At 44.1% G+C, this 10694-nt stretch overlaps 1 protein-coding gene across 7 annotated transcripts; it reads right to left on the reverse strand.

Moving 5' to 3' along the window:
- Positions 1 to 1901: 1901 nt before the first annotated feature.
- On the reverse strand, positions 1902 to 4270 carry LOC120651982. 7 transcript variants are annotated; one of them, XR_005666404.1, is made up of 7 exons: positions 3812 to 4268; positions 3670 to 3745; positions 3462 to 3524; positions 3176 to 3389; positions 2814 to 2892; positions 2641 to 2690; positions 1902 to 2328 (listed from the first exon to the last, which is right to left on the reverse strand). XR_005666404.1 is itself a non-coding variant. In XM_039929667.1 (5 exons), the coding sequence occupies exons 1-5, from the start codon at positions 3974 to 3976 to the stop codon at positions 3246 to 3248; spliced, it is 357 nt and encodes a 118-aa protein (XP_039785601.1). In that variant the 5' UTR covers positions 3977 to 4269; the 3' UTR covers positions 1902 to 3245. The 7 variants fall into 7 exon arrangements, 1 of the variants encoding a protein (XP_039785601.1); XR_005666402.1 differs by having other exon boundaries at positions 1902 to 2690; positions 3812 to 4264; XR_005666405.1 differs by having other exon boundaries at positions 1902 to 2277; positions 2641 to 3389; positions 3812 to 4270.
- Positions 4271 to 10694: the final 6424 nt, after the last annotated feature.

Below are 10694 nucleotides of genomic sequence, written 5' to 3' on the forward strand. Positions count from 1 at the left end.
AAGGTGGCGGAACCCGAAGGTTCGACGAAAATGGTAACCTTCACTAACCACAAAGAATTATTTTTTCTCCTTTGATCAGTGAGAGCAAGGACAACAATCACTCCCGGTCGGCGAAGGTTCGAGGAACCCGTCAAGGTCATGCACCCGAAGGCGACGTCCGGAACCTTCGGGACTCAGCGGGCGACTTGGAGGTGACGAACGACAGAGGCGGAATGTAGCGACGCTATTTGGTCCCGTACTGGAAGTTGAAGGGAACCCAGACCAGGTTAAATATCAGGCCCAGGGTAGTTGAATAACTCCGGTTGCAACCTTTTGCGCGAAGCGAGGACGAAAGCGCAAGAGAGTTATTTAACAGGTGTGATTTACTCAACGTGCAGAGTAGATCTTAGCCGTTATCCCGGGTCAGGTCGTTACACGGAACGTCACGAAGCCCGCCGAAGGTCCTTGCCGAAGGTTGCCAGGCGCCATGCTGCATGAGACTCGAGTAGGAGTGTCCAATTCGAACGGTTCCACCTGGTGAAATTATCGAATACCCCTTATGTAATCTCTTGACCTTCGTAGTAATCAGAGGGACATTCCAGGAATACTGTAATAAGGTTGGGGGTATAAATACCACCCCCACCCAACATTGTACGGGGATTGAACACTTGGTGAAAATATAGTGCAATTACGATTGTGCAAATCATTCCTCTGTGTTGAACTGTTTGTCCGAAGTTTACTTTTTCCCTTTCTGTTTGGTGATCAAGTTTCAGATCCCAACAGACGCGCCCACGCGTGTTCTTAGCTCGAAAATCACCTTACGATGGCTCCACGAAGAAAGATAACCACCAACCCAGGCGCCTCAGACGCCGAAGGTCCTAACCTTCACGAAGTCCCCATCGGACAATCCTCACCTGATGAGCTAACTTCCGCCCAATTGCTAGAGAAGGAGAAGCACATCCAAGCAGAACGTGCCACCGAGGCAAGAAAGGCCGCCACAGCAGGTTAAAAAGCAGCAGCAGCTTCAACAGCAAACAAAAAGGCAGCAGCAGCCTCAACAGCAACAACAGCCTCAACTACAAAAACGTTGATTTGTCCCGGTTGGGAAACCGCTGTTGTCCCGGTTTCCCAACCGGGAACGCCTGTCCGGGACAAAAGGGGGTGCCCTTTTGTCCCGGTTGTGGCAACCGGGACAAAAGAGGACCTTTTGTCCCGGTTGGTAACACCAACCGGGACAAAAGGTGCAGCCAGCGCCCACGTGGCTGGCGCACCCTTTTGTCCCGGTTGGTGTTACCAACCGGGACAAAAGGTCTCTTTTTTTTTCATGTTTTTCTTTTCTCAATTCTTTTTCTATTTCAATTATACTTTTGCATTTCAATAAAACTTATGTATTGGAATTCAGTGTGTATGATCTCCACTAATATATACATATATATATAGTTACTTATATAATATTTGTCCTAGATAGTTTTCATATATAAATTAATTCACTTATATATATATGTATACACATATCTATACATGTGAATTCCTTTACATATGAAAATGTCTAGGACCAATATTATATAAATATATATATATACACATATATATTATTGGAGTGCTTATATATATAACTAGGTGATTCCCCGCGCGTTGCTGCGGGATTTGAGAGAACTTTTTGATAAACTACGATAAAGAATATAATATTCTTTAAATAAAATGCTATGGAGAGTTAGATCGAGTTTGCTAAAAACAAAAAAAATAATAGATTTTTTAATAAAAAAGCTCATATAAATGGTGCATTTGTAGAGATTACGTTGGAAGCCATATGAGAAATCTCTTGAATGAAAAATGATAGATTTTTGTATTATTCTTTGGTTAGATAAGAAGGAAACGAATAAGACATGCATTTCATGGATATAAGACGTACACGAAGTTGATTGGATGGAAACTGTGGTGACTGAAAATGCATGTATTCATCATGACTGTACATATATTACAAACTTGCGATGGTGTACATGAGGATTAACATGTAGCTGCATACAGTACTATAAGAGGTACCTGGATCAGTTGTCCGATGAATGGTAAGGGTTGATCCTTTGTGGATGATCTTGGCAGTTGTTTTTTTACCGGCAATGACAGAAAATTAAACAAAATAATTAGTGTGTTTGATGTGTTGAGAAAGAAGAATTTGATTTACCTTTATCTTGATTATGAGCAAGAAAGAGATTACTGAAGATGCCATCATAAGTTTGGCCCTTCCTTCCTCGATGTCCGTGGCTTTTGCAGTGACCCCAAGCACGCGTCCTCCAGCCGCTGTAAAGTTTCCATCTATATCAAAGGTAGTTCCTGCATGGAATATCTTTGCTGCAGGAGAAACTTGCTCAACTTGTCAATAGCAAGAAAGAGGTTATTAAAGATGGCATAATTTAGATGCACTTAATATATCTTAGATTAACCAAGTTTCATCGAGCTTTGAAATAAAAATTGTTTTCATGTAGATTGTGAACTGATGAAGCAAAGAGTCTATTGGAGATTGAGTGGAGCATGTCTTGCTCTTCTCTTGTTTCTCCTCCTCATTTATAATGTTTGGTTGATGTGTATAACCATATATTGTCATGATGAGCAATCAAACATGGAAAGGTACAGGTAAGCTACAAAGGCATTACATTTACTTACCTCATCCTCAGCCAGTGATAAGCTGCCACTTTATCTGCAACTCTTGCCTTCTATAAAATCATGTGTTGAACAAAAAAAAAGGATCACAAGATCAGAAAATTGATAGAACAATGAATAATATCAATAATCGAAAATGCTTTAAAAAACATGTGCTGAAACTTCCTAGGACTGACTGAAAGCATGTCTTAAACTTCAGTGTGTTTTAGTCCTAGCATGCCATGGATCCTCCTTCACAGATCAGATAGATCGTGCCTGTTGAAACAACATATGAAGTCAATTTGTTAATATCTTCATGGACTGAAGGATACTTTTGCTCTGAAGCTTAATTAGATGAACAGTTTCGATGTGATAAACAGAGCAGTAGGCAGGTATCGGCATATGGAAACCACTTAAGCTAACCTGAAGGTATGATACTTCTAGCAGCTAGATCCAAAATAACATACTTTTATTTTTTTATAAATAAACTTCTCTTATGCAAGTAGTAGTATATTTTGCAGTTGACTTGTAATAAAACAACAGAGGCCATAAGGAATACCTGATAAAAAGACGATTGGCTCCAAGACAAAAACAGAAAGTGACATGTCTTGCAGGTGGATGGAATAAAATTAATCATGTGAATCTGAAACAACTTTTAGAAACAATGATTTTTTTTGAAATATGATCAAATAATGAAATTAATAAAAATGGAAGTAAAACACTAAATGGCATGCCTATGAGGTTGTGACCATGCGTCTCATATCCATTATTGCCTGCAAGTAGAGGAAGCAGTATGAAAGTCGCACCTTCCTTCACATGAAATTGTAGTTACAGCAGTTTGTTACCTGAATTTCTCAAGAAGGCTAATGTTGTTGCTACGTGTAGAAGCGAAATCAATTTATGTGAACCTACGGAGAGAAAATCTGGAATAGTTTATGCAAGAGTTGGAAAGAGGCAATAGATCAAAAGAGGCAACAGAAAGATGCAAGAGTTTCATAAGAGGCAATAGGTCAAACAGGTTAGGTGCATCAAACCATGGGCATGTTTACTCACTTTTTTTTGCTTTGATCTGGAAGCTGGCCCCTCCCTCCATACGGACTCCATGAATTTGGTGCAGCAGCAGGGAGGTCTAAGCCAAAGCAGCAATCAAGTGACCACCAATTGAGAAAAGGAGAAGACAAAAAAGAAAACAAACCTTTGGGGCTTCGGGATGCAAGCTTGGGATGCAGGCAGCCGTAGGCACTGCTCTTCTGCAATAGAGTGGGCACCGGGATGGGAGCTTACGTGAATTCTGGACATGAATGCCAAGAACGGCTCCACCACGGCAAGAACGGCTCCACCACGGCAAGAACGGCTCCATCAACGCCAACAGAGGGCAGGACAGTCGAGGAGGCGTAGCATGAGGTGCGTGGCTGGTGGGGGATGTGTGGCAGTTGGAGAGGCAGCATGGAGGCACGGCGAGACATGGAGGGGCACAGCCCGAGCAGGCGTGCAGCCGAGGTGCAGCGGGAGGTGAGCAGTCTGGTCGGGCGTGGCGGGAGGCGCGGGGGACGGGCGAGCGTGGCGCGAGGCGCGCGGCCAAGGTGCGGCGGTTGAGCAGCCTGGCCGGGCACGACAATGGCAGCACGGAGACGCGTGGCACAGGCGGGCGTGCGGGGAGGGAGGCGCGCGGCATGGGCGAGCGTGGCGGGACTCCGGGAGGCGCGGCCGGGCATGTGTGGCGGGTCGAGAGCGACAGGGACAGGGACAGGACAGAGGCGTGTGGTGTGAGGGACCGGAAGGACGGAGGTGTGTGGTGTGAGGGACCGGAAGGACGGAGGTGTGTTGGGAGGGACTGGTGGAATGCCTTGTGCCGTTGGATAAAAAATCGGGTGGTCAAAAATTATTTAGGTGATGTGGCTGCACCATAAGCCAGAGAAATAGCAATCAATGATGTGTAGTGGGGATCATCTTTATAAGAGTTATAGATACATACATACTCCATCATATTTGCATAGGTATATTCGTTCTTAATTACATAGTAGAATTTGCCTTTTGGAAATTTAATACATACATACTCATAAATAGAAATTTAATACATAGACACACATATATATTTACATAGTTATATTCGTTCTTAATTACATATATACGCGTATATTGTCATATTTACTGTGATTGTCAATATTAGATATTCCATCATAGTAGAATTCGCCTTTTGGATCGAGGACTTGCTCAACAATAAATCCGGAGAATTGTTCTTGAATCGCCATAACCTTTTCCTCCGGTATGAGTTTATCGCGCATCTCCCCGACCTATGGAAAAAGGGGATAATTAATTTCGACTAATTAAAATACGAGTTCAAATATTAACAAGTTTTTTTACTTACTTCCTCCTCCCAATCTGTCCAGCCCTTTGGAGGACCTACCAGACCATGAATGTTCTCGCATACATAGTATGCGCACAATACAGTGCCTGGTTTCTGCCTCATACACTTTAAGAGAGAAGAAATTATCAGGTATTTACATGAATATATAATAAAACTAATGAATCGTGCAACGAATCATCCAAGCGCGTACCGGAAAATCTGTCTTGATCTTCAATTCCTTGTCAAATTTGCCTGGATGATTTTTAGCGAATTCTTTCCAAACCCTGTGCATGATTAGAACAATTATAGTCAAGTAACAAAGTGATTCAAATTATCGGTCATGGACGGAGTAGTGGTAGAATTACTTTTTCATCATGTTAAGAAGATTTTCGTATTGTTCTGGAGGTCTCCTCAATGAGTCCATAACCACGAGTAGGCTCTTCTCGGGAATTATGACAATTAGGATCCAGTGTTCACTGCAAGATTATACGGAGGCAGTTCTTGGTAGTTAAGGTTTAAACAATTCGATTACAGAATAGAAAGAGTTAGACGGAAGGAATCACTCACGCAAAGTTGTAAGGAAACAATATCATTTGCTTGTTGTGATAAACGCTTATGTACTTGAACAACATTTGGAATATCTCATCGGTATTGTCGCGTAGAAGCCTCCAATTACAAGTAATTGGGTCGATGAAGCCGAGGTGAGAGTATCCCTTTCTTCTGCAAGTATGTATCTCCATTCTACATGATACCGAATAAATCAAGAGATCAGTATGTTGAGATCATGCAAAACAATACGTAAGGAGAGTAAAATACTTACAGAACCCACAAGGCGACCATAGAGATGTCGAGGGCCTCCTGATGGAATAGTTGGTAAATTTCTTCCCAGTTTATCCATAGAATGGCCTCCCCCCGTAAGAAATCGTCATCTTTAATCTTTGCGCCCTGCATGAAGATGCAATCGGCCATCGCACGCATGTAGTGCTGGTGCAGCTTATACATTTGCGTTGGAAGCACAGACACTACTTCGGGGGGTACAAGAGTTTTGCCGATCTCAAACGTCCATTTGACGACCACATCGGCCTTTGGAATATCTTCTCCCCCTGCAATCTGAGCGGCCGTCAGGTTTGATTCTTTCAAAAATGTAACAAAGTCTTGTTCTTGCGTCGTCTGTCCCACTACGAGAGGCTCTATTGATTGTTTCTTTTGGGCTCCGAGCTGTGGAACGTCGGACGACGACGACTTTGATTGTCTCTTCTTTTTCTCAGTAGTTTTGATAATTGTGCGTTCGTAGTCTGAAGGGGGGTCTCTCGGAATGAATTTTCTCTTATTTGCTTCGCACATTCCCTTAAAAAATTTCAAATCTATCGGATTTATCACTTTCTCGGGCTCCGGCTTCGGCTTCGGCTTGAAGTGCTCTTTAACTCTTTCTTGAGTTATCCGATCGCATTCTTCAAGGCTCATGTCCCAGGGTTTAATAGGAGCCTCCTTGGTTTTCTTCTTCTTTTCCTTCTTCTTTGGAGGCTCCCTAGCCGGTGCAGCTACCTTCTTTGCCGGCGGCCGTTTCTGCTTCTTTGCCGGCGGCGGAGGGGGTGACCATGGAGGCGACGGTGACGCTTGAGTGTTCATCGGCGCATGAGATGATGGTGATGGAGAATGTGCCGGTGAACCTTGCCGAGACAGTGCTGCCCTTGGGGAGTTTTGCGGAGATGCCGGTCTTGGAGAGGCATGCTGAGATGCCGGTCTTGGTGTTTGATCATCCGACTTTAGGACAATGTAGCGCTTATCCCATAGGATGTAGCCATGAATGGCTTCTGCTAGTGTCCTCTCCCCATCGCCTCCAGGAATATCAAGCTCGAGCGTCTCCCAACCCTGGCACACCTGCTCCACGCCAACTCTTGTGTATCTAGGTGGAATTTGCTGCCCGTGGTACACGTCGCCTGGTTCGGTTGGCATGGCGGTACCGTACGCAACAGTGAACATTAAGTTCTTAACGGCAGTCTGCAGGTCACAAGGTGTCCGGTGGGTGATCTCATCCACTGGAAATCGCTGCGGGGCCGACGCTTCAACTGCGGCCTGGATCCCCGTGGGCTCGGCAGCGGCGACGTCTGTGGAAGCGCAGCTACTTTTCCGCTGAGACAGGTGATCGGCTGCGACACTAGGCTCTGGAGGCAACGTTTGCGCTTGCTGTTGCTGGCTCATTGCTACGGCCACTTGGCGTTGTACCTCTTCCTCCAGTCTTTGATCGTGTGACATGAGCCGTTCCTCTAGCCTTCGCAGGTGCTCCCGCTCATCATTCTTTCTTCTTTGCCGGCTTCTATATGAATCAATGTAATCCCTGAACCCATACTTCCACGGAACCACGCCTTTGCCTCTTGTGCGGCCCGGATGCTCTGGATTCCCAAGGGCGTAAGTCAGCTCGTCCCTCTCTCTATCTGGCTGGAATGTTCCCTCGGCCGCTGCTTGTATGGCCTCCTGTAGTCTCTGGGCTGCTCGCTGGATGTTTGGCCCATAGATGCAGTCACCAGTCATTGGGTCCAAGCTTCCCCCGTGACCATAAAACCAGGTCCTTGACCTTTCAGGCCAGTTCATGGTCGCAGGTCGGATGCCTCTGTCAAGCAGATCCTGCTCCATCTTCTCCCATTTGGGTACTGCAAGCTTGTAGCCTCCTTGGCCTAGAGTGTGATGGTACACTTTCTTCGAGGCGTTGTCTTTGGCCTTCTGCACCTTTTGAAGCCCAAGCTCTGAAGACTTGTATTCCACAAATGCATCCCAGTGACCCCTGAGCTTTTCGAGCTCGCCGGTAAATACGGGTGTGGTCCCGGTCTTGATATATTTCTTCGTCAAAATTTTCTTGAATGATCGCAGTTGTTCGGCCATCTTACTCAGGGTCCAGCGCTTGCATATCTCTTCGGATTCAGCTGGAACCGTGAAGTTTTTCTTAAGCTCCCGCCAGCACCATTCTTTTTCTCTTTCGGGTACCGCATCCCGTTCCTCGCTTGGATTGGAAGCTTTCCAGAGCCTAAAGCTGATCGGGATGTGGTCCCTGACAATACATCCGGATTGTCTTATGAATTTTTTGGCGGCAGCTTCTGGAGCGATCGGTTCGCCATCTGGACCAACTTCCGTTATAATGAACCGCCCTTCCAGTTTTTTTGTTGGGCCTCGCTTCGTCTTTTTCTGCTGCGACGATGATCCAGACGGCTATAAAAAAAACATTCATAGTATTCATATAGATTCAGATGAAAATATGATTGTCACTACAAATAAGTATAGTTTTGATATGTACATTAGCACTTTGTTCAGCAGCAGCGTCATCCTGAATAGATGGTGCCTCAATTCCATCACCGGACATATTCAAATATATGTCGGTATTGCTGCCATCATCAGCTTGTTCAGCGACATCTCCTTGACCTTCGCCAATCATATTCAACAGGAACTGTTCGTCTTCCGCGTCTGTGTGTCGCGGGTCCATCGTAACTAAAATATGAATACAAATAAAACCCTTAAAAATTATCTAAATAATCCACTCCAGAAATTTGCGGCTAGGGATAGGCGGAGGGCCGAGGGCCGAAGGCGAAGGGCTCAAAGCCGAGGGCCGGAGGCACACTGGGGCGAACGCGGAGCGGGGGGGACGTGGGCTCAGGGCGAGCTATGAGCACAGCTCAGGCTCCTCATCCCATGCTGAAGAAGGTGTTAATAGTAAGGTCATGTTTAGTTCTCAAAAATCTTTAAGATTCACCGTCACATCAAATTTTTAACACATGTATGAAGTATTAAATGGAGTTTAAAAAATAACTAATTGCATAGCTTAGCTGTAAATAACGAGATGAATCTTCTGAGCCTAATTAGTTCATGATTGGACACTAGTTACCAAATAAAAACGAAAATATTATAGTAGCCAAACCCAAAAAAAAATTGGAAACTAAACACGCCCTAAATTTTATAGATTTACATATATCTTTACAATATGAAAAAAATACACTCTAAAAACCTTTTTTTAGGAACTACACATTCATTTTTTTCTCTCCAACGTTTCTTTAATTTAGAAACTACACTCTCAGTATGTTTTAAGGGGTTGGTCCACTCGATAGAATCAGCTCAAACAATATATGAGAGGAGACCAACATTAAAAAGAAAATCTCAACAGAAAGCTCTTCTCTGCTTGTGTTATGATTTTCTCTTCTTTCTTTCCTCCCTTATTGATCCCTGCACGAATCTTTAAAAAAAAACAAAATTGATCCTTGCACGCATAGTCGATAGATCAGTACCCTTGCTAAAATTCTAAACCTTCAGGAAGCAGATTTGTTTACAAAAATACATTCTTTGTGGGACAAAATACATATAATTAAAGCAATACTAATTATACTCTCTCCATGTCAAAATACATCACTATATTCATACTCAAATCAAACGAACTCCCGATCTGTAAAAGAACAGAAGAATACCCACGCACACAACAGGGCGGCGGCGCGGCGGCGTGCAGTGGAGGCCGCCGACGAGGGCGTGCGCGCGGAGTGGAGGCCGGGGGCGGCGCTCGCAGGGACGACGGCGCTCGGTGACGTGGGCTCGCGCGGCGGGGCTCTGGGCGGCGACGTCGACGCGGCGGTGCTCGGGGAGCTCGAGCGGTGGGGGGAGCAGGGGAACGGACGGCGGGAGGGAGGAAGGGCGAAGGAGGGAGGGAGCTAGGAAATATATGGGGGGGGCCTTTTGTCCCGGGTGAAGCCACCACCCGGGACAAAATGACCTTTTGTCCCGGGTGGTGGCTTCACCCGGGACAAAAGGCCCCCCTTTTGTCCCGGGTGAATCCACCACCCGGGACAAAAGGACCTTTTGTCCCGGGTGGTGGATTCACCCGGGACAAAAGGGGTTTTTGGGCGGGCCGGGAAAATTCCCAGCCCGCGGCCCACCTTTAGTCCCGGGTGGATCTACCACCCGGGACAAAAGGGGCCCGTTTTCCCTCGTTCCCGCCTAATGTTATGTTTGTTTTTGTTTCTTTTAACTTCTCTTTTAAAATTGGCTTTCATTTGTTAATTCAGTTAATAAAATTATGATTCCAAAAATTATGGAACAAAATTTCTTATCTCTATATAAACTTGATACACGCAACAAAAATAATTAATTTTCATTCAAGTGATTGGGTCAACGAAATATCTAACTTTTTTGAAATCATATTTGTTATTTTGACCATGCAAAAATATATTAGGTGAAATTTTTTTTCAAACTGTTGCTTTTCGATAGAAAGTGGATTCTATCACGATATTAACATTTAAAAAGTGAATTTTAGATAAAATTAAGCAATTTCATGATATTAATGAGTAGTGTGTGTGAGTTTGAGAGATAGTGTGTGTTAGTGAGATTGTGTGTGTTAGTGAAAGAGTATAGTGTGTTAATGTGAATGTAATTTCATGAAATAAATAAAATTAGTTGAGTAATCCATTATTGAATGAAAATTATAATTGAGTCTAGTAATTAAGTGAAAAATATATAAAATAATATAAAGAACACATAAAATATAATTGTACAGTACATATATAATAAAAGTATTCGAATTGCGATTATGTTTTTATACAATAATATAAAATGATTCAAGTACATGAAGGATTAGCGGTAACAGACTTTCTCTTCACAAATGTCCCTTGATTATGATCACGGCGCAAGTATGGAGCATCATCATTGGCTAGCAGGATGCATGGATCAGCATTTACTTCGAAAGGTGGAATGACAACAA

Source organism: Panicum virgatum, chromosome 9K, assembly GCF_016808335.1.
Source record: "Panicum virgatum strain AP13 chromosome 9K, P.virgatum_v5, whole genome shotgun sequence".
Taxonomy (NCBI): Eukaryota; Viridiplantae; Streptophyta; class Magnoliopsida; order Poales; family Poaceae; genus Panicum; species Panicum virgatum.

Bases quoted from the DNA above. Each gene is read 5' to 3' on its own strand.
- LOC120651982 (XM_039929667.1), bottom strand. From the start codon at position 3,976: ATGGAGCCGTTCTTGCCGTGGTGGAGCCGTTCTTGCCGTGGTGGAGCC. The intron at 3,746-3,811 runs GTTTGTTTTCTT...GCTTTGGCTTAG, and splicing joins TGCATCCCGAAGCCCCAAAG to ACCTCCCTGCTGCTGCACCA. The intron at 3,525-3,669 runs GTGAGTAAACAT...TTCTCTCCGTAG, and splicing joins CCAGATCAAAGCAAAAAAAA to GTTCACATAAATTGATTTCG.